The sequence below is a fragment of the Triticum aestivum genome, chromosome 5B, assembly GCF_018294505.1.
Source record: "Triticum aestivum cultivar Chinese Spring chromosome 5B, IWGSC CS RefSeq v2.1, whole genome shotgun sequence".
NCBI classification, from domain to species: domain Eukaryota; kingdom Viridiplantae; phylum Streptophyta; class Magnoliopsida; order Poales; family Poaceae; genus Triticum; species Triticum aestivum.
The window spans coordinates 9,855,252-9,881,588 of NC_057807.1; the positions used below are offsets into that span (position 1 = coordinate 9,855,252).

At 45.2% G+C, this 26,337-nt stretch overlaps 1 protein-coding gene across 1 annotated transcript; it reads left to right on the plus strand.

Moving 5' to 3' along the window:
- Nucleotides 1-207: 207 nt before the first annotated feature.
- Nucleotides 208-9,363, plus strand: LOC123110098 (uncharacterized). Its single transcript, XM_044530531.1, has 3 exons — nt 208-2,189; nt 2,296-2,488; nt 8,774-9,363. Exons 1-3 carry the CDS (start codon nt 336-338, stop codon nt 8,992-8,994), a joined length of 2,268 nt encoding a protein of 755 aa, XP_044386466.1. The 5' UTR covers nt 208-335; the 3' UTR covers nt 8,995-9,363.
- Nucleotides 9,364-26,337: the final 16,974 nt, after the last annotated feature.

The window sequence follows — 26,337 nt, forward strand, 5'->3', positions numbered from 1 at the left end:
AAATTGTTCATGGTTCTTCTAACTCGAAAGGTGAGATGAAATATTGGACATAAAAATGTGGAAAACCAAGGTGCCAGCAAAGATCAAAATCTTCCTCTAAAGATAGTAAAAAAAAGAGCACTTATTTAGATAGTAAAAAAAGAAAAAAGAAAAGAGAAAAGAAGATTCGGGGCCATCCATATGTGCTGGTCAGGCCCATACCAACCAGAGGCGTTGCGTTGTGCCGTGGTCTTCTCCAGCGGCAGGCAGTCTCTCAATCGTCTTGTGCTGTCAATCCCACGCCACCGAACCCTAGATCCGCCGCCGCCGCCGCCGCCACCGCCCAACCGCAGAAAATGGATCCCTCGCCTTCCGCCGGACACCAGGAAGAGTTGGGAGAGCGCAGGGGGCTGTTCTCGTGCTTGCTCAGCGAGTGCGACGCTCCCCCCTTCAACGAATCGAATTTGGACGCCGATCTCCTGGAGCTCCTCCTCGACTTGCACGAGGAGGCGTTCCGCCGGCTGCCCGCCCACGACATGCCGGTGGAAGCCGCCGACCAGTTGGCCGTATCCATGCGCGAAGGCGGCCTCTGCCTCGGCCTCCTCGACCCCGTCACCAACATCATCCTCAACACCGTCGCCCTCCTCCCGCGCGACTTCGGGGACATGGCAAAACCCGACAGGAGGAGGTCCAAGAGGCTGGCCGCCGGCAGGGTGCAACCCAGTGACTACAGCAGCTGGAACACCAGCTGGGTTTTGCCATCCTCCGGCAGGGTTACCTGTGGGCCGTCCACCCGCAGGGCTACATGGTACTCTATTGCTGGGGCGTCCCGCCAGGCTCTCATCAGATTCATGGTTGCCTACTTCGGATGCCTCAGCGAAGAACAGGCCACCCGCTACCTCCACTGGGCACGCGCCGATCTCGCCCTCGCAGTCCAGCTGGTCGAGCACGATCTACACGCTGCTGCTGTTTCACCACCCGACCCTGCCTCCCAAAGGACGCAAGCCGCCTTCAAGTACGCCGCAAGCTGTGGCCGGCGGCACCCTGCGCCTGATGACCTGGTGCGGCTCCAGGCGTCGCCCCTGCCCAAACAGTGCCTCTGCGACTCCGCCCCCTTGCTCGACAAGGGAGGGCGCAAGCTCACCGTCGATGATGTCATCACCATCATGGATTTGCTGCGATACCAGGACGGTGCCCCCTTGGATCTTCAGTTCAGCTTGCGGCCAAGCGGAAGAGAGCTACTTGTCTACTGCCGGGACCTCAAGGCTGATGAAGGGAGACTAGACATTTCCAACACCACAGGCTCCCATGGCTTCAAAATGTTCACCATCAAGGTCGAGCGTCATGGACACCACTTTGCGGCCCTGCGGTCTCCTCACGAGCACAGATCCATGATCTCATCCTGTTTGCACAAGGTTGTGAAAACCGCCAAAGCACACTTCGGCTCTGCGGTCATGATCTGTTCTGGCGATGCCTGCGAATACACCAGGTCTCTCAGGATGAGGCTCCACGACATGATCCACGGCTTCTATCTCAAAGTCTTCGCCATGCTGCCCTCTATGTGGCTCCACCTCATCCCCCACATCCTATTCGCTGGCCACTGCTATGGCCCCATGGACCCTGTCTCCAACATCATCATCAACTCCATTTGCCACCACATACTGTGCCCGCTCCCATCGTCAGCTGACTGCAAAGTAGACGTGTATGACATCCTCGACACCCTCTCTATGCTTCGTGTGGAGGTCCGTTCCTTGGAAGGCCTCATTGCCCTCGTCCGAGCAAGCTCCGAGTCCCAATGCTCGACGCAGCGGGCGATGGAGCACCTCTCCTGCAAACGCTGTGACCTGTCCCAGGAGACGCACACCTCGCTGCAGTTTACTGACGCAGCCGCAGCCGCTCGACACCCACAACATGCTGAGCTGGGATCATTCTTCGCTTCCCTGGCGCCCGACAGGCTCATTGACCTGCGGCTCTTGCTGGCCACTAGCGCCGATGGCAGGATCTCCTCTGAGTCTCTTGGGGAAATAATATCCACTCTCAAACATAGTGCACTGCTGTTGGTGGCTCCCGTATCTCCCAATGCGGCTGAACTGTGCAACGAGGCTAAGGAGACTCTGCTACAAAAGAGGTCATGTTATAACGAGATGAAGTTATTCATCCGCGCTGAGCTTGCGCAAGTGCTGAAGAAATATGCCTTTGATCATCCTCTGGTACATGGCTTTGTTTGTGTTCATTGTTTCTTTCTTGGGTACATACTACATTCTTAACATATCTCTTTCAGGTGCCTCATTTGACCTTTGCTGTTTCTTGTTTTAGGAACCAAAATATGAGCCAAGTTTTATCTGTGGTTTGGTGGCTGCTCCCAGATCCCTAGACAGGCTTTCCTATCATGTTAATTTTGTGGCTGCTTCTGAATCTGATAACCAACTCTTCTTTGCCGAAATAAATGAGCCATTTCCTGACCCGCCAAAACCAAGTTTCTGCTGCCCTCTACCCCTGACATCTACTGGTACGTCCCCACTCCTTCCAGTTAGCATGAGCAGCCATGTAGGTTTGAAACATTAACGAAAGGATTTTTAGTTTTATGTTTCATCGAAAAGCCTTTTGATTTCCATTAAGGCCCATTCGTCTTTTCAATCTTACGATGCTTTGTCGTTTCGTCCAATCAAAGAGAGAAACATTAAAATATTCTACTATAGCTTCCATACAGAAGACCTTATGTAGGGCACTGCATGCACCGGATTTTCTCTTTTCAGCAGCCTGTTCCTCGCATTTTAATTCTACACCATTTTTCATATACGAGATTGAGATGATACAACAACTTAACGGCTATGTATACACCCATTTTCGACATGCTTGTGAATCGGCCATGAGAGACCAGTGTTTATTTGGAATAACTAGTTTATGGTCAAAAAACTGAGTTTTCCAAGCATGACATGCATTGTCCTGTGAATATACCTCAAGAAGGCAACCACGGCACTTGATTTGATTAAATTGTAGAGTCCATTGAGTGTTTTATTTATTTATTTTGGCAAACACAGTCTGAATGAGAAATCATTAATCATGGGGCCGACTGGAACGAATCATGATATATCAATTATATGAACTGGTATAGACAAACATATGGGCAAAACATCCACTGCAAAAATTAGAAACTCTTGCCTGAAAGTATAGTTTCTTTGAATTAGTGAAAGCATAGTAGATCTTCAGTATGCCCTTCTGCAATGCCACCAACAGGCCATCCATCAGTGCAAGTGCTCAGGCACCAGCAGGCCATCCATCAGTGTCAGGTGCTCAGCCACCAGCTCATTCACAAAGAAATCCTGCTTCTTCTTTACCCTTATGAACATGCCTCTCTATCACCACCTTCCACTCAACCTTCTCTGGTCACTTTGGTTGTCATATTTTGCATAAACCCTGGGATGTGTCACATTTCACTTCACACCATCGTCTAGATTGTGCACTATGATCAGGTTCTGGTATTTTACCTACTTGAATCATTGACCCTAGATTATGTCTGTCTACCTATGCAACACTTATCACTCAGGATGCAATTGGACACGCCTGCGGCCTGTCCGCAATGTTCGGCATTAGCTAATCGCAGGATTAGTATCAGCCGCGTCTGCGACCAGGACTGCCTGCTATTGTCCAGCAGACAGATGCAGATGCTGCTTTGCGTACCACTGATTGTTGTACATGCACTCAGGCTGGTTCACTCCAGCTTTCCATACTGGCTGCTGGTGCTATGCGGACACTGCTGTTGGACACCCAGACTTAGAAATATGTTGCTAGCTCATGTAAGCCATGCTGGCTCTTGTACTGAACTGGGGCTTTCAGATAATGTAAACATGCATAGCTTGTACAGGTTAATAGCCAAAGACCAAAGTACATTTCAGCATAATAAGCACATGACACGAGCCTTGTCTTCCTTTAAAAAGAATATTTTTAGAATTAGATTGATGCATACACTTGTCAACTTCTTCAGACTGTACTTCACCACTTGTTTGCATATATTTTGCTAATCATGTTCATCACACATCTGACAACTAAATAGTACTACTACTCTTGTATTCCTTGCCTATTAGCAGAAAAAATAAAAGGGAATTTCTTGCCAACTAAGGTTCAGGTTCCTTCCAAGAATTCAGAGTAATGGTAATACAAAAGAGTCTCATGCCCCTTTAGGAGTTCTGATTAGCTAACGTATAGTACCAACTTCAATATTTCAGCATAATAAGCATACATCGTAATTCTGATTAGCTAAAGTACAGTACCAGCTTCATTTTGGCATCCTCTTTTCTTGACAGATCTTCCTCTCTGCTTCTTGATTGTGCACACAGCAGATCATGTGAAAGTTTTAATCTAAAGTTGTTGTATAAACCATTCCGGTAAAAAGGAAACCATGTATCATGTAAAGTACATAAACTACATTATATGCAAACAACTCCTTGCAGTATATAAAACTATCAAGTACACATATGTCTATGTGCATAGTAGTAGGTCTCTTCAGAATTTAGAATGTGACAAGAATAAACACGTACTGTCTCAGGTAGTGTTACTTGTTACAGCCGCAAGAATGCTTCTTTAGTATGAAAATCGGCTTACCCATGCCGAGTTTAATATTAGCAGTGCATCGTCGTCATCTTCTACCCCTGCCGCATCTGTATTCACATCTGAGAATGTTTGCTACAGAGGCAGTTTTTAGGAAAAACGTACCGCAGGCAGTTGTGATGCCCTAACGACCATGCACTCCCCTTCGACTGTGACAAAGAAGAGATGGTGTTTCCTTCGTTGCATTTGCTTGCTTGGTAGAACAGCTGCTAGGTTGTTGTAGGCATGTGAGACAAAAAGCATTCCTTAAGAAAGTAAATGTCACAATGTGCAGGAAATGGAGACTTGCTTATTGTCAACTTATCAAGCAATCTTCGTCGTAAATTTTAGTGGTAGGTATAGGGTCTGAAGGATTCAAATCAGCAGATTTTAACCAATCCTGGAGGCAACTCAACGCCTCAAAATTGTCGCTCTTCAGCCTGGTTCTATGGTCGCTAATGACCATTCCACCTGAATGCCAACTCAGACGCCACTGTTTATGTGGAGATCTCACTATTTTTGTTGTTGGCAAGCTCATGACTCCACTGTTTCTTTTTTTTTAATGTCCTTTATCATTTTCCATTTTTTGCCCTCATTTTTTCTTTCCTCTCCCATTTATCTTCTATTTTCTTCTGTTCTAGATCTGTGTTGATCCTATTCGCCCTTTCTTCTTGTAGCTGAATCTCCCGCCTCTTCCTTTTCTTTTCATTCTTCCTCTTTTTCTTGGTCTTGCAGTCCTCGCCTTCCGGCTCTGCATCAACCCCCAGCTTGGTCTTTTCAGCAGCGCCATCCAGCTGATGTTGCGGCTCTTCCCTCTTCTTTTTCTTTCCATTATTCTTCTCTTCCGGCTCAGCATGAAGCCATCAATCCCCAGGTGGGTCTTCTCAGTGACTGTGTCCAGCTGCTGCTGCAGTTCTTCCCTCTTTTTCTTTCCATTCTTCCTGTCTTCCTTGGTCTTGAGAGTATCCTGAGAAGAAATCTGAAGCAGAATAACATTGGTTTAGTTTGACTTAGAGCAGAAAAAGAAACATTCATAACTAGGAGAGAACAAATACTAAGATGCAAAATCATGAGACAAGCAGACCTGGCCCTTCTTTATGTGATTGCCACAGTCCTTACCTCCCGCCATACAGCTGCTGCAGCTGCAGCTCTCCCGTATCACTCTGAGCGAATATGAAACATGGTATATACTCAAAAAATAAAGGACCAATTTTAGAGGGGCCGTAGCTGTACTATATGTTCAACTTGACAGTAATGAGCCATCAATCTGAGTGTTTTGCGGCTTATTAACGTAAGAAACCACATGTACACTCAGTCTATTAAAGTGTGCTGCAGCTTAATACTAATAAGAGAGTGCTCAATATGCAGTCAGTTTATTGAAGTGCGCTGCAGTTTATTAATCTGAGCTAAGGATGAAACTGTTTGGATTTGGACAGATAATGCCCATACCGTATCCTATTCCACATTTTTCTTTGGATTCAGAAGCGGTGCAGTTACGGAAACGAATATGGAATACGCAGGATAATAGCGGAAACAGACACGGTATGGTTATGGAGCGGCGGCGGACTGGAAGCGGAAAAAAATAATCGGACAAAAACAGCAACAAATGATACATCAAAGCATTAATACAGCTAACAGTTCCATCTAGCCATTAAAAAAACATAAATTTAGTCCTCCGCCGGCCATATATAGCCAATGGCCTACACTTGCTGAATTATCGTTGCACTTGAAGATGATGCCTCACACGCAAGTGATTCCAAAACAAATGGGTTCCATACTAACATTACAGGCTTAGACTCGAGCTGTATAGTGACATGTGTTGATCGTGTGTAATTGTGTAGCATGTCCTATTCCGAATTCGATTTTGGTATCCGATATCCGGTTCCGAATCCGACCGGATAGGTAAATCCTTGTCCCATATCCTGTAAATCCGGATTCGAAACCGGATTCAGACGGAAATTATCCGATCTTTTTCACCCTTATTCCAAGCCAACAATCTGCAGTTTATTTCCATTCTCAGGTTCTTGGTTGCTAGCTGCAACTGAAGTGCATTAATAAGTTCCAGCCTTCTAAGTAAACTGACAGTAGGAATGGTGGATGTTCCAGGGCCGCAATTACTGACAGTAGGAACTGACAGCCTTCTAAGTTCCAGCCTTCTAGTAGGGAATTTATCCTATTTTTTGTAAGAGAGAGGCTATTTTTTATTTATGTTATCAAAGTACTCTAGTGGCTTCATTGAAGAATCAACACTATTTGGAAAGAACTGAGCACATCACATTGAATCAGAGCATACTTATAGTAAATCACACTAAGCATAGGTGGGAGAGATGATCAGAGCTGTACCTTCTCATCATCTCTCGTTGGATTCTTGTCCTCCTCCGCCGATTTCTTGTGCTCGTCCACCGCAGCACCGGACATCTTGCTCAACGGGCGGGGACAAGCAGGGAGCAGGGTTGGCACCGGCGGAGAGCACATGTGGAGACGAGCGGGACGCCGGCCCGGCTGTGGCGAACGGCGGTGTGCCCTATTGGCTGGCTTGCATTGTTGCTTCGTTGGGATTTCCTCCTGTTAGCAGGCCATGCAGGCCAAGCGGGCTAGGCAGGCCAAGTCCGCTTCATTTTTGTGGCTCATCCGCAAGGCTGTTTGGGTGTTTTTTGCGGCGCGGACGACGTGGGCTCGTGGATGTCTGCGTCCGCCTTCATCCTGACTTATCACTGATGTCCACTTCATGTCTGAATGAGCTCCACCCACCTTTCTTTTATGGTCACTTCAGTTATGTTTTGCATGCACATTCACTGTCTTTTCACTTTTCAGCATTCTGTTCCTTGCATTTTAATGGGTACGCCATTTTCTATATATAAGATGATACATCAACCTAACTTAACGGCTATGCATACACCCATTTTCGACATACTTGTGGATAGGGATGCAAGGCGCGATCCACCCCGCTTTGTAGTCAAAGTAAATCAACTTAGTTATAATCTTTCCGGTTCAGCTTTAGTTCAGTTTGAACTAAATTTCTGTTTTGGCGGGCTTATGCGGGATGCCCGCTTGCATCCCTACTTGTGGACCAGCCATCAGGGTAATAAGGTTAAGATCAGCGTTCATTTGGAATAATTAGTTTATGGTCATTCAGATACATCAAGAAGGCAACCGTGATACTTAATTTGATTAAACTGAGGATTCCATTGGGTGGTCTTTTATTTTGGCAAACACGATGGCCCTGCAATTGTTTGACCATATTCAGGTTCTTCTCCCCATTCTGGCCCCTTGTCCACCAGCAAGCATCGCCTCCTCTCCCATGTCCGCTCCACGCATCTCCTCCTCTTGCTGTCTTCTGCAGCAGGCTTCTCCTAGCCCACCACATTGGCTCCAGCACACCTCTCCTTGCCCACAGCAGGAATTACCCCCCCCCCCCCCCCCCCCCCCCTCACGTTTGGCCACTATCTTCACCACATCAGATGACCTTAGCATGTCAAGAAGCCGAGCATCTGAAGCCAATTTGGGATGCATATTGTTCCCTTTAAGAAACCTGAAAGTCGTCCTTTGATAGCTGCCCCGTTTGTAATATCAGTATCTTTCTCCAGATCGATGAGTGCATGTTCTTTTGGATTCGCAACCCAGTTTACAGTCCTGCCCTGATTGCACACCTGTTTATCATATGGAATGGTGATGTACAAGTTGACAGTAATCTCCAATCTCCAATCTCCAGTCTTTCCTGCAATAGAAGCCATAGACACATTGAATAGAAAACAAACACAAGGACCTATCCACGATGTCAGGTCCCATTTATTCCTTTTAAAAGGCCATGTGCTCATACTTATATACACAAGTGCCAGTGAAATTTCTGTGCACACCTATGAATCCTGATACATATCATGTGCATATGACATGTTACCGATTGGTGCGGCTTGAATGTAGCAATTCTGACCGAACTCAAGACATTTCTGTGCTTTTGCTGCTGAATGTGTGTAAAATATTTTAACATCTGAAGATGTTTTTGGGATACACTTTCTCTACCAACCTTCCTTTTCGTGTCAAGAACGGTTGTTAAACAGTCATTGTCTTTATTGTCTGGTTAGTGAAACCAATGCAAATAGACAGGGTTTGCCAAACATTTCACCTTGAAGAATAGCTATGAGATGCGGTAATTGGAGCTGTTATGTTGTGATTGATACATAATGATCAGTTTTGGTTTTGGTGACAGGTCGTTGCTACTATGGAGAGGGGTCTGCGAGGAAGATTGTGTATCCAGATTCGTCAGAACTTCTTGAGTGTAATATTGATATTACCGACTATGGAACGGTGCACGCGGATGGATTGTTGGACCCAGATTTCATCTTGGATTTTAGGAGAGACGCGCAGTTTGCAGAGGATCTGAGGAAGTACTGTGAAGAACAAAAGGCTGATGAGTATGAATTAATATGAAATCCAACAGCTGGAGCAGAGAACTAGTATGAATTAGGTCTTGAGCCTTATTAAGTCTGATGTAGAAATACTCCATATATTATGTAGTAGTATGTGCTATACTCATTTATTCTAGGGAGCCGCTAGGGATCGGACTACTGATCCCTGCGTCCCATCAGACCAGTAAATGGCCGTAGGATCAGATGTAGTATCATGTTCGTCAGATCTGGTGGTACAACCCACATGCATGGTGTGTTTGATTACTTCATTAAAGGGTGCCCCACATTTGTTACGGGATTTTTCCACTAATTATGTCTAATCAGTTTCCTAGTAACTACTTGTGATTTGCTTCCAACAAACAAATATTAGAAATATATTTATTTTCACAGATGCTTTTCTTTGCAGCGCAACATGTTTTTCTTTTTTGATTTTGAAACTTGTGATTTGCTTCCAACAGACACGTAAAAAAAAGAAAAAAAAATTGCAGATGCAAAATTTTCAGGGTAAGGTTGCATGGAAACATTACTTTTTATCTATGAAAGCATTGTTGCTATGGAAACATATAATTCGGTAGTGATACAAATCATTTTATTTTTCTATCTATGGAAGCATTATTTCCATGATAGGTAGCATTTTTTAGTTGCTTTGGAAGCATTACTTGGTGTACCAAAAATAGTATTCAGATTTGAGAGAACATTTGCTTCGCAAAAGGAATAGTATGGAAGCACACAACAAGAATATACACCACCACAAAGTAACGTTTTGCCTTGTATAAAGGTATATTTTGTTTTGAAACATCACAATAATGTTTCCAAACACCACCACGTACACATTTGACAGAACGTTTTGCCTTGTATAAAGGTATATTTTGTTTCCAAACATTACAATAATGTTTCCGCCAAGTAACGAATGCAAATACAAATACAAATGTGCACGATTTTGCTTCCATCATAGGAAGTCAAGCTTCCTACACAACAAACCGTGCTTCATTATCCACAATCATTTTTCTCTAAGCAACCGAGTGCGCCTATGGCTGTTTGCTTTCAAGCTGATGACCATAACACTCAGCACTAAGATGCACGATCACACGCTGCACGCTAGGCTCACCATCGACCACCATGTTATTTCACCATTTGGCAAAACATGTTTTTCCGGTCACGTCAACCTTGCAGAAATTTAGAAGTATGAGCTGTTTCATATGTATATAAAGATGATTCTTGCGATATGATATACAAAGCATGGAAATGAAGCAAACCGAACAAAATGTAGAAGCACAAGTGTGAAAGATATGAAGCATAACTGTATATGTGGCGTATGAAACAAACTGTATACCATGAAGAAAAGTATGGTTCATACGAATCATGAAAATTTGGATACATTATATTCATACAATCTCAACATAATATCTACATGGTGGATGCACATATTTTTTTTCTAGATGGGAATACAAAAGGTTTGTACGCAGTGGTTCAAATTAAGTCCATAAAGGGGCGATTGACTTGTGCATACAATGTGTGGAATTCAGGAAGCATGAGTTAGTTTTCAATCAAGAAAATACATGACGTCTGCAAACATACATGAAGCAAACCTAACTCAATGTAAAAGCACAAGTTTGAAATGTACGAGGCAAACTAGACTCAGTAAGCGCTAGCATGAAAAATATGAAGCAGCTGATACGGACTTCCGATGCAAAAATACAATACGTACGTATGAAGCATGTAAAGTTGTAATTGTGGTATGAATGAGGAGAAACAAAATCTAGATCCGATTCCTACAACGTACCGCATGTGGTGCCTTCAACATGGAACATAGACAACAAAGAGGCGAAAAGGGTTGCGATTTAGTGATTGAATACATAATGAACGTCACAAAATCATACCCACAAACAGGGGATTAACCAAGATACTGAATAGATATGATGTCACACAAATTGCAGAACACAATGATGCCCAAAACCAACTAGCAGTAGCAATATAGGAGTTGTACAGTGTTTGTATTAAGAGGAGATGACTCAAACCCTAAGTCAGATGAGGATGGGATTGGATGGGAGAAACCTCCAGTAATCCGCTCATGGTGGCCTCCTTCCCGAATAGAGACGACGCTCCGGCGAGGTCGACGCATGCCACAACTGCAAGTGGAGTAGGGTCAGATCTTGGTCAAGATAAGCATGATAGTTGTGCAGTTTGCGAGATCATGGACGAGCAGTTTGTGCGCCAGTCCCCGCCGTGCCCCCGGGCTTGACGGCGCACCGGAGATGTGGAGAGGAGGCAGGGGCGGTGAAGGGGAATGACGAGGACGGCGCTTAGGAGGGACGGGTGTCGGTGTCAAAATCGGCGGATCTCGGGTAGGGGGTCCCGAACTGTGCGTCTAAGGCTAATGGTAATAGGAGGCGGGGGACACAATGTTTACCCAGGTTCGGGCCCTCTCTATGGAGGTAATACCCTACTTCCCGCTTGATTGATCTTGATGATATGAGTATTACAAGAGTTGATCTACCACGAGATCGTAGAGGCTAAACCCTAGAAGCTAGCCAATGATTATGATTGTCGTTGTCCTATGGACTGAACCCTCCGGTTTATATAGAAACGGAGGGGGCTAGGGTTACACACAGTCGGTTACAGAGAAGGAAATCTACATATCCGAATCGCCAAGCTTGCCTTCCACGCAAAGGAGAGTCCCACCCAGACACGGGATGAAGTCTTCAATCTTGTATCTTCATAGTCCAACAGTCCGGCATAAGCATATAGTCCGGCTGTCCGAGGACCCCCTAATCCAGGACTCCCTCAGTAGCCCCTGAACCAGGCTTCAATGACGATGAGTCTGGCACGCAGATTGTCTTCGATATTGCAAGGCGGGTTCCTTCTCCGAATACTCCAAGGTAGATTTTGAACACATGAACCGCGTCCGGCGTTGCAAAACAAATTCCACGTACCACCGTAGAGAGCATAATATTCCACAAACTAATATGCTGACAACTTTCCATAGCGTGACATCACGCCGCGACCCGGTCATTATACGAACCGTTTTTCTCAGCCTGCAGTTGCACGTCTTGCGAGGCGGCTTTATTGGCACGTCTTGTCGAAGCAGAGATCGTGTTCCCCTTATCACGAGATTCTCATCAATACGGGCGTGGGTAACCCAACCATGCCGTCAGTATGACTCCTCGGTTTTAGGCAAGTTCCAAACGGCCACGCGGAGGACGCTTGATATTTACCCTCTTTATAAAGAGGTCAAGACCGGTCCTTTACTTCCCACGCCCGATCCTTCCCTTCTCCTACCTCGAGTTCCAACACCCAAGGTTCAGTCTAAGCGCTCCGGGCCTTCAACCATGTCCGGATCCAACCTTCAAGGCCGGTGGATGGCCTCTTCCGTCACAGAGGAGGACATCAAGAAGCTTAGGGAGGCTATGTATCTGACCGCCGAAATTCTTCACAGGCTACCTGCTCAAGGATAGGTTATCCCCACTCCCGAACCCAACGAGAGTGTGGTATTCGTCTCCCACTTCCTCCGAGGGCTAGGCTTTAGTCTTGATCCCTTCGTTAGAGGGCTCATGTTCTATTACGGGCTAGATTTTCATGATCTAGCTCCAGATTCCATCCTTCACATCTCGTCGTTTATCGTCGTGTGTGAGGCCTTCCTCCGCATTACCCCACACTTCGACTTATGGCTCAAGACCTTCAATGTGAAGCCGAAGATGATCGACGGGCGACACGCGGAGTGCGGAGGCGCTATAATAAGCAAAGGTGCCGACGCCTTATGGCCAAAGGGTTCCTTCCCAGAAGTGTACGACATATGGCAACGGGAGTGGTTCTACATCATAGCACCCCGAGGTACAAAGCGGGCAGCTGCCCTAGCCTTCCGCTCTGCCCCTCCGCCACAACTGGCATCATGGGTCAACAAGGGGCTGGACTGGGGACCAGTTAATGACGTGCTGACATTGCAAAGCCGCATCCGAGATCTCCTCAAGAGGGATATCAGTCTCGTCAAAGTAATTCAAGTAATGTTAGTTCGTCGGGTCCTGCCATGCCAACGTCGATCTCTCCGTATGTGGGAGTTCAACCCGGAAGGACCACGGACCATTCAACACTTCTTCGGCGTGACGCTCGAAGGGATGTATCGATTATTCTTCGGATCACGAATAAAGTGTCCGGACACCACCGAGGATGCGGGTCTCAACTGCAACCGTCCAGATACCCAAGTAAGTAACTCCGCGACTGAACATGCTGACATTATATTTGTAACAACATTATTCTAAAAAATTATCCTCGTCCAGGACTAGATAAGAAAGGCGGAGAGGATCAGGTGTTCGGCCCCTCTTCTCGAAGGCTCGCCGGATCCTGTACTAACCAGGATACTGGCTCGCGCACCCTATCAAGTGCCCTCAAGAGAAGACGAGGGGAGGAATAGGGAATCCAAAAGCGGGCTTCATACGTTACACATCCAAACCGGGGGAATTAGTGCCTCCGCGAAGGAGGATGATCGAGGAGGTGAATCTAGAATCCCCTGTCCCCACGGGAAGAAAAGGGCCGCCCCTGAAGACTTGGAAACGGAGGTTTCCAAAAGAGGGAAGAAACCTTCACTAGGGGGCCCTGCCCCGGAGGGCATCTTTACCGCACAGCGCCCACAAGGAGGTCAGCCGTCAGCCGAGCTATAAGTGAACAAAGGCACATTGGTAAATATGCCCTGCTCTTTTCCTGAGAATAACAACCGAGACATATGTTTTGCAGTCCGGCTCATAGCCCTTCTCCACAATGTTCGTCTTCGGGGGATCTTCTTCCGGAGATGATGGAGATGAAACGCCTCCTCCTGCTTCCCCGCCTCGTGAGATGGACAACCCTGAGGTGTCGTCGCGTAGGATTTCTCCTGATCCGAAAAGGCCAGAGGGTAACTCCTCGGCCACCCGAAGTCCGGAGTTCTCGGCTCCTAAGGAGACCAACAGAAAAAGCCCGGGACTGTCCGGTGTACAACCAGACACATTGATGGATCTTCTGGAGCAAGCGGCTATCTCAGAGGCACATCATACCTTAATGGGTATGGTGGTTGAAAGGATCTCATCCGCCAAAAGCAGGTTGAATGAAGCTTTTACGAGCCTGGTAAGAGGCTTTGAGGTATATATATTTGACTGTACCGCACACACAAGGTGTACTTTGTATAGATAGTAGCCCCTGAGACTCTGGTTGCCGTCCAGACGCAGTGAGCAGAGGATCATAGTCTCAGGTAATAACAACGCTGCTTTTGTGCACAGGCGGATGCAGATCCGGCGGCTGACCGAACTGCTGATTTTGCCGAATTGAGGCGGCAGCTTGATGTGGCGGATGCGGACATCACGCTTGTGAACAAGCGGCTTGACGAGGCACAGGGTATGTATATTCGGGTGGTCAGCAGATATTAAGAGGAGTATGATGCTAGTATTTATAATATGGTTTGACTGCAGATGGAGCTGCCGCCGTGGAGACCCTTTGGGCAAAACTTGCTAGAGCCAAGGGACAAGCCAGGAGAAGTTATGCGGCCGCCATGAAGGCAGCCGAAGAGTTAAAAGCCGAACAAGCTGCTTATCGCCAGAGCAAAGATAAAATAGCCAACATGGCTCTTGAGCTGCAAAATGCCGCCAGCCGATATGAGCTCCTCAAAAGGGAAAGCCAAGCGAAAACGGCTGACCTAAAGAAGGCCTTGGAATTAGCAAAGGAAACTCGCTCTGAAATCAGAGCGGCGCGGGAGGAGCTTCGTCAAGCCGGAGATATCGCGGCTGGGAAGCCCTTTTTATTGCGGACGAAGTTCGGCGATCCGAAGTATGCCCCTCTTGATCAACTGTGGAGTTCTGCCAACACATACTTGGATTTAGCAAAGAGTGCTGCCGATGCGACTGAGTATTTCAAAGATCAAAAAGATCATGAGATGGAAAGATTGTTCTGGTCGTAGTTCAGTAATCCAAGGCGTCCGCTGCTGTTGAATGAGCAAATGGCCGAGTGGGCCGAGCTCCATAGGTTGTCCGGGCTTGCCATGAAGGCTGCCGTGGATCATCTGTGGCCGAAGGAACCAAGTCCGGATAGTTATTTTGGTTTAGTGCAACGATTTCTTCGTGCTGTGCCGCATATCGACGTAGCTAAGAGGTCGGCGTGCATAGAAGGTGCGCGGATGGCTCTTGCCTGTGTTAAGACATATTGGGCGAAGATGGAGGCCACCGCTGTTGCAACCAGGGGTCCGCCCGGGGGTCAGGACTCGCCCGAGCACTATTTTGAAGAAGTCCTAGAAGGTGCCCGTTTAATAGAGGCTCAATGCTCAAAGAGTACCATGTTCCAGTGACATGTATCTTGATTGTAAGAACAATTCTTTTTTTATAATAAAGGCTATATTTATACTTTTGCCGATAAAGTATTGTAGTGCCTCCTGTGCGGCCGTTTATGTATGTATGTATATAACCTGTAAGTTTGCAGTCGTTGGCTTCAGCCCCCACGCATATAATGCGGGGGTGTTCGGTAAAGCGCGTAATCACACTTGATCCAACGTTTTGGTCCGTTAAGGAGGTGATAGCGCGCCGAACAAGGCAATCGGACTATATAGCTTTAACACTTTCACTTAGCCATATGAGTTTGACGGTGGGGCTACTATATAGCCCCTGGTATGTCTGTGTTCATCCGAATAGGTGTGCGTACATACGTGACCAGGAAACCGGTCCTTCGTTAATGCGGAGGAATCACGAAGATTCCGCTGAGTCATCGAGTGGTTGACCAGTCTCTCGCTTTATCATGACAGTCAGTTTTCGGCTTTTTCTACTGAGGTGCTCATCCAGATGAACCAGGGCACAATCACAGTAGTTCTCCCGGTGCCACCTTAGCTGATAGAGCGAAACGTAAGGTAGCAAAACACGGGAGCCGGGCAAACCCAACTATTGACCAAAGACATGATTCGGAGCTGATGCATATAAGGCCAAACTGAAAGGATCGAGAAGAGGTGTCTAGAGGGGGGGGGTGATTAGACACTAAGTATCAAAAGTTGCAGTTTTTAACTTCTTTAAGTTTAAGTGGAGTTTAGGCACAAGTTTAACACTCACAATACATAACAAGCAAGCATGCAAAGAGTATATGAGCAGCGGAAAGTAAAGCATGCAACTTGCAAGAATGTAAAGGGAAGGGATTGGAGGATTCAAACGCAATTGGAGACACGGATGTTTTTGTCGTGGTTCCGATAGGTGGTGCTATCGTACATCCACGTTGATGGAGACTTCAACCCACGAAGGGTAACGGTTGCGCGAGTCCACGGAGGGCTCCACCCACGAAGGGTCCACGAAGAAGCAACCTTGTCTATCCCACCATGGCCGTCGCCCACGAAGGACTTGCCTCACTAGCGGTAGATCTTCACGAAGTAGGCGATCTCCTTGCCCTTACAAACTCCTTGGTTCAACTCCACAATCTTGTCGGAGGCTCCCAAGTGACACCTAGCCAATCTAGGAGACACCACTCTCCAAGAAGTAACAAATGGTGTGTTGATGATGAACTCCTTGCTCTTGTGCTTCAAATGATAGTCTCCCCAACACTCAATTGTCTCTCATAGGATTTGGATTTGGTGGAAAGAAGATTTGAGTGGAAAGCAACTTGGGGAGGGCTAGAGATCAAGATTCATATGGTAGGAATGGAATATCTTGGCCTCAACACAAGTGTAGGTGGTTCTCTCTCAGAAAATGCAAGTTGGAAGTGTAGGTTCGTTCTCATGGCTCTCTCCATGAATGAAGAGTGAGTGGAGGGGTATATATAGCCTCCACACAAAATCTAACCATTACACACAACTTGACAAACTCGGTGGGACCGAATTGAGAAACTCGGTCGGACCGATTTAGCAAATCTAGTGGCCGTTAGGATTTTCGGTGGGACCGACATGCAACTCGGTAGGACCGATATGGTTGGGGTTAGGGCATAACGTAATCTCGATGAGACCGATTACACAAACTTGGTGGGACCAATTTTGGTAATAAGCTAACCAGAGAGTTGGTCAGGCAAACTCGGTGCGACCGATTACACAAACTCGGTGGGACCGATTTTGGTAATAAGCTAACCAGAGAGTTTGCATTGTAATATCGGTAGTACCGATTACTCAAACTCGGTGAGACCGATTTTGGTAATGGACATATAGAGATATTACAATCCCATCTCGGTGAGACCGAGATCCCTATCGGTGAGACCGATTTGCCTAGGGTTTGTGGCAGTGGCTATGACATCTGAACTCGGTGGTGCCGGATAGAAAGAATCGGTGGGGACGAGTAGACTTTTTGGTTTAGGACATATGTGGATGTGAGAAAGTAGTTGAGGGCTTTGGAGCATGTCACTAAGCATTTTGAGCAAGTAAGCCATTAAGCAACACCTCATCCCTCCTTGATAGTATTGGCTTTTCCTATAGACTCAATGTGATCTTGGATCACTAAAGTAGAAAATGTAGAGTCTTGATCTTGGAGCTTGAGCCAATCCTTTGTCCTTAGCATATTGAAGGGGTTCCACATCCTCTAGTCCATGCCACTTCATTGTTGAACTTGTCTGAAACATACTAGGTAAAAGTGTTAGTCCAACAAGAGATATGTTGACATTAATTACCAAAATCACCCAGGGAGCACTTGTGCTTTCAATCTCCCCCTTTTTGGTAATTGATGACAATATACATCAAAGCTTTAGATAAAGATATAGAGAATAGCAAGTAAAGGTTTGGAAAGACATGTAACATGCATAGGCCCCCCCTACATGTATGCAATCATGTGAGTATGGAATATAGAAGCATGTGAGAGCATAACCATGACAGAGTAGGCAATGTGTTACATGTATCTTGGCTATATGCATCAGAGCAAAAGATGTGAATATGGGAAATGTACCTTCATGTTCACGAGTCCTTCTTGCAAACAGTATGTACATCAGCAAGAATTCCTCATACACATGATTGTGATGCATATACTTACCTTGTGGTCTTGAGTTGGCTTATGATGGAATGAACCTATGAAAATAAGGTTAGATAACACAGATGTACTTACTAGCCAGAGAAAACAGAAAGAAACCACAAGAGTACCAAGACTGAGATGACATGTAGAGTGAGTACTAAGTACCACATTGGATATAGACATGTCCCCAAAGGTAAAGATGTGCAATGAATTTAAAGAATTTCTTTCCCTTAGATGTCTTGCTCCCCCTGAATCTAGCATGGGATACTGGGAGAAGATAGGGAACAGAAAATCAGAGCTCAAAGAAAAAATGAACAGAGCTAATGCAAATAAGCACATATGAACATGTCTTTCCCCTCAAGAAGACATGTGACATCTCTCCTCTTGAACACCAAGCATCTGGGATCCTTGAAGATTACTCTCTCCTTGAGTATTCTCTCCCCCTAGAGATATGATTAAGCTTTGATGTGATCTCTCTCTCCCCCTTTGACATCAATTTCCAAGAAGGGTCTTCTGGAATTTGTCGTGAATGGGTTTGGTCCTTGAGTCACAGCACAAAGCACTAAGGTAAATGTGATGCTTGTAGAGGACAAGATTCATTGAGTGGAGATGGATCAAGAGTAATGCAGGAATAAATGGCAAAATGTCTTTCCTGTAGTGAAATCGGTGGCACCGAGTGGTATGCTTCGGTTGCACCGAAAGAATTCGGTTAGACCGAAACCAAGAGACCAGTGTGACCGAGTTTATCACAGAGAAAACACTTGTCACCTCAGCTCACTAGACAAGTAAGATCTCACAAGGATTTGCAAGGAATTAACTGAAGGATTTGCAATGAATTTGATGCAGGGAATGCAGAACAAATAGAAAGGAAAAGAAATCTAGATGAAGTTTTTTTGAAAGGGGAAACAAATATGCATGAGACAAATGCAAGAGCACAGAAAAGAACACAAGAAAACTTCATCTAGATATGGTCGGCGATCAAGTCACCTATGTTAGAGTATATTGACTTAGGAGTCAAGTGAGATCACTTGATCATAGGTCATACTCATTGTTTAAGCTCAAAATGGGGTTACCATTTTTCGTTTAAGCATCTTGATGTATTCACATCTTGTCGAGTTGCTTTGACTCATGACTTGGAGTAAAGCTTCTCTAAGATGGAATAACATACCTTGGGTGGTGGTGTTGATCGTGATCATGTAGTTGAACTTATGTGGGTTGCTCAAAGTTGATGTAGCTCATCAAGAGTTGGGAGCACCACTTGGAATTTGAGTTCATCTACCTACATGGGTTAGTTTTTGCAAGGAAGAGCACTTGTGTATCCAAAATGACAATCATGAAGTTCAATAATAAATTTGTCAAAGGATATGTTTGAATGGTTCCGTGCTTCCTTGTCTTCAACCACCATTGTGTAGAGACTTGGTGATGTAGAGATTGCTCAAGATGTAAGTGAGTTGCGATCTCATAGATTTAGATTCATCCAAGTACCTACATGGGTTAGATAACATGCAAGGTGCAAATATATCCAAGACATAAGATTATCATCATAAGAGAAATATCAAGGATTAGTCATAAGCTCATGTCTTGCATGTATCCAATGGAGTTCCTACTCCAAGTTTGAGGCATCAATGATGTTCAATTCACCTCTTAACCTGCAAAACACTTTCTCATCAAGTGGTTTAGTGAATATATCCGCTAATTGCTTTTCGGTGCGAACATGCTTAAGATTAATGTCCCCTTAGGCAACATGATCTCGAATGAAATGATGACGAACTTCAATATGCTTAGTTCGAGAGTGTTGCACGGGATTGTGAGCAATCTTGATAGCACTTTCATTGTCACAAAGTAATGGAACATGTTTCACATATATCCCATAATCTTTAAGAGTTTGGGTCATCCAAAGTAATTGAGCACAACATGAACCAGCGGCAATGTATTCCGCTTCGGCGGTGGATAAGGATACTGAGTTTTGTTTCTTGGAAGACCAAGACACAAGAGATCTACCAAGAAATTGACAAGTACCCGAAGTGGACTTTCTATCAACCTTGTCACCGGCATAGTCCGAGTCGGAGTAGCCAACAAGATCGAAAGAGGCCCTCTTTGGATACCAAATGCCAAAATTTGGTGTATGGATTAAGTATCTCACTATCCTTTTCACGGCCTTAAGATGACATTCTTTAGGAGCAGCTTGATATCGTGCACACATGCACACACTTAGCATGATATCGGGACGTGAAGCACATAGATATAACAATGAACCAATCATAGAGCGATAAACCTTTTGATCAACCGGTTCACCATCTTTGGTCAAATCAAGATGTCCACTAGTAGGCATGGGTGTAGTCATACCTTTGCATTCTTGCATATTGAACTTCTTGAATAAGTCCTTGGTGTACTTCGTTTGAGAGACAAAGGTACCTTCCTTAGTTTGCTTGATTTGCAAACCAAGAAAGAATTTGAGTTCACTCATCATAGACATCTCAAACTTCTCCGACATTAGCTTTCCAAACTTTTCACTAAAATGAGGGTTAGTAGAACCAAATATAATATCATCAACATAGATTTGGCATACAAATAGTTCTCCATTGACCCTTTTAGTAAAAAGAGTAGAATCTATTTTTCCAATTTCAAAGCCTTTTTCAATAAGGAACTTGGTCAAGCATTTATACCACGCTCTAGGAGCTTGTTTAAGACCATAAAGAGCTTTGTGAAGTTTGTAAACATGATCAGGTTTCTTAGGATTAACAAAGCCGGGAGGTTGCTTAACATAAACTTCCTCCTCTATTTCACCATTTAGAAAAGCACTTTTAATGTCCATTTGGTACAAGGTGATATCATGGTGATTAGCATAGGCAAGTAAGATGCGAATGGACTCAAGTCTAGCAACGGGAGCATAAGTCTCACCATAGTCCATACCTTCGACTTGTGTGTAGCCTTGGGCGACGAGACGTGCTTTGTTGCGAACTACTTGTCCATCTTCATCTTGCTTGTTGCGAAACACCCATTTGGTACCGATGATGTTGTGGTTGTTGTCGGGCTTCTCAACCAATGTCCAAACTTGATTTCTCTCAAAGTTGTGTAGCTCTTCATGCATAGCGTTTATCCAATCCGGATCTTCCAATGCTTCTTCAACCTTCATAGGTTCAATGCTAGAGATGAATGAATAGTGTTCACAAAAGTTAGCTAAACGAGTTTTAGAGCGAGTGATTCTCCCGGTTTGGATATCATTGTAGATTTGCTCGACGGGATGGTCTTTAGCAATTCTTGCTCGAACTCGTGAAAGCTTTTGCTTGGGTCTTGGTTGAACATCTTCTTCATCTTGTTCTTCTTCTTGGCCTTCTTTATTGTTGACGTTGTCGTTCTCTTGTCGTGGTGGAGAAGGAGGTTGTTGACGTTCATCTTGGTGCACTTCCTCGTTTTCTTCATCTTGGTGTGTCCCACTTGTGGATGCTTCCGTATCAACTCTTGGTTCACCTTGTCGTGAGGTAGAAGCTTCCACTTGGACGGACGAGGTACTCTCCTTCACCTCCATTGGACGAATCTTGCCAATAGACAAGTCTTGGATTGCTTCCGAGGGATCTTTGTCTCCTACATCAATTGGCAATTGCTCTACTTGTGAGCCGTTAAATTCATCAAACTTCACATCTACCGTTTCTTCAACCTTTCGGGTGAAATTGTTGTAGACACAGTATGTGTGAGAGTTTGAGCCATAACCAAGTAGGAAACCTTCATGAGACTTAGGAGCAAATTTAGAACGACGATGCTTATCAAGAATGTAGCACTTTGAGCCGAATACTCGAAAGTATCCAACTTGGGGTTTGTTACCGGTGAGAAGCTCGTATGCCGTCTTGCCGAGTAGCTTGTGAAGATACAAGCGATTTGTTGCATGACAAGATGTCTCAACCGCTTCCGCCCAAAAGTGCTTCGGCGTCTTGTACTCATCAAGCATCATTCTCGCCATTTCAATGGCGTCCAGTTCTTCCTCTCAACAACTCCATTTTGTTGAGGTGTGTATGTAGCCGAGAACTCATGTGAAATCCCTTCTTCGTCAAGAAAGGTATCCACATTTGCGTTCTTGAACTCTGTTCCCTTGTCGCTACGAACCTTCTTGATCTTCACTTCAAATTGATTTTGGGCCTTCCTAGCGAAGTTTTTGAAGATCTTTTGAACCTGTGATTTATCATTGAGAAAGAACACCCACCTGAATCTTGAAAAATCATCAACTATAACTAGACCAAAAGAATTTCCACCGAGACTTTTGTAGGCGTTGGGACCAAAAAGATCCATGTGAAGTACCTCGAGTGGCCTCCTTGTGGTCATGATGTTCTTTACGGGATGCCTCCCTCCAACCTGTTTACCTGCCTGACAAGCACTGCAAAGTCTATCCTTATCAAATATGACATCTTTAACGCCAAGGATATGATTTCCTTTAATAAGCTTGTCAAGGTTTTGCATGCCAACATGACCTAACCGTCTATGCCATAACCAACCTTTAGAAGATTTAGCAATAAAGCAAGTTCTAGGTTGAGCCTTTTTAGTGAAATCAACAATGTATAGATCACCTCTACGTAACCGGTAAAGACCATTTTATGATTATCTCTACGAAACATTTGGCAATCTACTTCAGTAAATAGGACATTGAAACCGAAATCAGCAAGTCTAGATACTGAAAGTAAGTTGTAGCCAAGAGATTCAACGAGCATGACATTTTGTATGGAGCTATCATGTGATATGGCCACCTTACCGAGGCCAACCACCTTACCCTTTGAGTTATCACCGAAAGTGACATACTTTCGAGGACCATTATTTTCAGCAAGCTCACAAAACATATCTTTATCTCCGGTCATGTGATCGGTACATCCACTATCAAGGACCCATTCCTTTCCTCCTGCCATATATCCCTGAAGATTTGCCATAAGACCAAAGTGTCTCATTGCATCATCAAGATCAAAGTCACTATCATCATCCTCATCATAGTATCCATGTTCAACATCGTCATGTGGTGGATCAAATCCTAGGGAGGGTGATTCGTTAGAGTAAGTTTGACAATGATCTTGTTTATGAATTTTTATAGCTTCAGAAATAATATCACTAATAATTCCAACATCTCCTTTGGCACGCATAAGGTTTGTAAGCTCAAATAGACAATCACCAAACATAGGATCACTGGAATTCATCTTACTCAAGGCAATAGACTTATGGAGAATTTCATCTAGATTTTTTAAGGAATAATTTGGAAAGCGTTCCTCAAGAAATTTCCATATGGTGTAGGCACACTTAAGAGTAGGCAAACATCCAATCAAGTTTCTAGGCAAGCCTCTAGTGATAAGTTCAACAGTTCTAAGATTGCGAATCATGTCAATTGACTCATCAAGGGTAGGATGCATAGGATCAACATGAGGTGCACAAGGCTAGCAATGTACTTGTTCAAATGATATTGATTGAAAATCACAAGCATCTCATTTTTCCACTCATGAAAATACTCTCCATCAAGTATAGGCACACTATGTCTAAGACTCCCAATAGTAGACTCATCCATCTTCCTCCAATGGTGTTTAAACCAAAGCAATGGAGACCAAAGCTCTGATACCAATTGAAAGGATCGAGAAGAGGTGTCTAGGGGGGGGGGGTGATTAGACACTAAGTACCAAAAGTTGCAGTTTTTAACTTCTTTAAGTTTAAGTGGAGTTTAGGCACAAGTTTAACACTCACAATACATAACAAGCAAGCATGCAAAGAGTATATGAGCAGCGGAAAGTAAAGCATGCAACTTGCAGGAATGTAAAGGGAAGGGTTTGGAGAATTCAAACGCAATTGGAGACACGGATGTTTTTGCCGTGGTTCCGATAGGTGGTCCTATCGTACATCCACGTTGATGGAGACTTCAACCCACAAAGGGTAACGGTTGCGCGAGTCCACGGAGGGCTCCACCCATGAAGGGTCCACGAAGAAGCAACCTTGTCTATCCCACCATGGCCATCGCCCACGAAGGACTTGCCTCACTAGCGGTAGTTCTTCACGAAGTAGGCGATCTCCTTGCCCTTACAAACTCCTTGGTTCAACTCCACAATCTTGTCGGAGGCTCCCAAGTGACACCTAGCCAATCTATGAGACACCACTCTCCAAGAAGTAACAAATGGTGTGTTGATGATGAACTCCTTGCTCTTGTGCTTCAAATGATAGTCTCCCCAACACCCAACTCTCTCTCACAGGATTTGGATTTGGTGGAAAGAAGATTTGAGTGGAAAGCAACTTGGGGAAGGCTAGAGATCAAGATTCATATGGTAGGAATGGAATATCTTGGCCTCAACACAAGTGTAGGTGGTTCTCTCTCTCAGAAAATGCAACTTGGAAGTGTAGGTTCGTTCTGATGGCTCTCTCCATGAATGAAGAGTGGGTGGAGGGGTATATATAGCCCCCACACAAAATCTAACCGTTACACACAAATTGCCAAACTCGGTTGGACCGAATTGAGAAACTCGGTCGGACCGATTCAACAAATCTGGTGATCGTTAGGATTTTCGGTGGGACCGACATGCAACTTGGTAGGAATGATATGGTTAGGGTTAGGGCATAACGTAATCTCGGTGAGACCGATTACACAAACTCGGTGGGACCAATTTTGGTAATAAGCTAACCAGAGAGTTGGTTAGGCAAACTCGGTGAGACCGATTACACAAACTCGGTGGGACCGATTTTGGTAATAAGCTAACCAGAGAGTTTGCATTGTAATCTCGGTAGTACCGATTACTCAAACTCGGTGAGACCAATTTTGGTAATGGACATACAGAGAGATTATAATCCCATCTCGGTGAGACCGAGATCCCCATCGGTGAGACCGATTTGCCTAGGGTTTGTGGCAGTGGCTATGACATCTTAACTCGGTGGCGCCGGATAGAAAGAATCGGTGGGGCCGAGTTAGAATTTTGGTTTAGGACATATGTGGATGTGAGAAAGTAGTTGAGGGCCTTGGAGCATGTCACTAAGCATTTTGAGCAAGCAAACCATTAAGCAACACCTCATCCCTCCTTGATAGTATTGGCTTTTCCTATAGACTCAACGTGATCTTGGATCACTAAAATAGAAAATGTAGAGTCTTGATCTTGGAGCTTGAGCCAATCCTTTGTCCTTAGCATATTGAAGGGGTTCCACATCCTCTAGTCCATGCCACTTCATTGTTGAACTTGTCTGAAACATACTAGGTAAAAGTGTTAGTCCAACAAGAGATATGCTGACATTAATTACCAAAATCACCTAGGGAGCACTTGTGCTTTCACAAACTCGCGACGCCGAACACTCCCGAAGGTATTCAGACTTTATAACATATGCTGGCCTGAGTACGCCCTCGATAATGAGCCCTGAATTTCCAGGTACGTGCATTAATCTGGCATGACGAAAGAGCTTGCCAATAACTCCAGTATCCCTCTTGGTTGTTTTAAGTGCCCGGAGGGTGGGAGGCAACAAGAGACAATTAAAAAGGTTTCCACAGGGTCTTAATCTAAAAAGAAACCTTTGAACGGGGCCCTGCTGCATGTCTGCGCCTTTGTCTCTGTTGTGCCGTATCCTGGATGGGTGTAGCACGATGGTCATCTGTAAGAAAAAGGAAAAACCCAGGTGAAAGAATCTGGTGTGACCGTGCGAAAAGTTGGTTATTCTTAATGAACCATGATAATTCAATCTATTGTGTATTAGTGGGGTCGATCCGAACTATGGACCCTTTTACATGCAGGCAGTCCTTAGCACCACATATGGGGGCATATCCGTCGACCAAGCTCAGGTTTATCTGGGCTGCTACAACTAGTGGCACGCCGGACACGTCTAGCCGTGTCCGTGGTCTTGACGACCGATCATTTATTCGAGTTGGGGAGGCCGTTCGGTGGTTCGGCTGCTAGAGCCGCCACATATTCTTCCGCACGCAAGGAACACTCTGTATTTCCGCTAATTGTGATGACGCCACGTGGACCGGGCATCTTAAGTTTAAGATAAGCGTACTGCATTGAAACGAGCGAAGGCTGCTCTTCCGAATAGTGCATGGTAGCCACTTCAGAATGGAGCGATATCGAAGATTAGTTCTTCGCTTCGGAAGTTGTCGGGAGAACCGAATACAACATCTAGTGTTAGAGAGCCCGTGCAGCGGGCCTCTACGCCTGGTATTACTCCTTTAAAGGTGGTATTGCTTAGGCTGATTCTTGAAGGGCCTATCCCCATCTTGCAGACAGTGTCCTGATATATAAGATTAAGACTACTGCCGCCGTCCATGAGGACTCGGGTGAGATGGTACCCGTCAATTATTGGGTCGAGCACCAAGGCAACCGAATCTCCATGCCGGATACTAGTCGGATGATCCCTGCGATCGAAACTGATCGGGCTGGCCGACCATGGGTTGAATTTGGGGGCCACGGGTTCTACAACATATATGTCTCGGAGTGCGCGTTTGCGCGTCCTCTTTG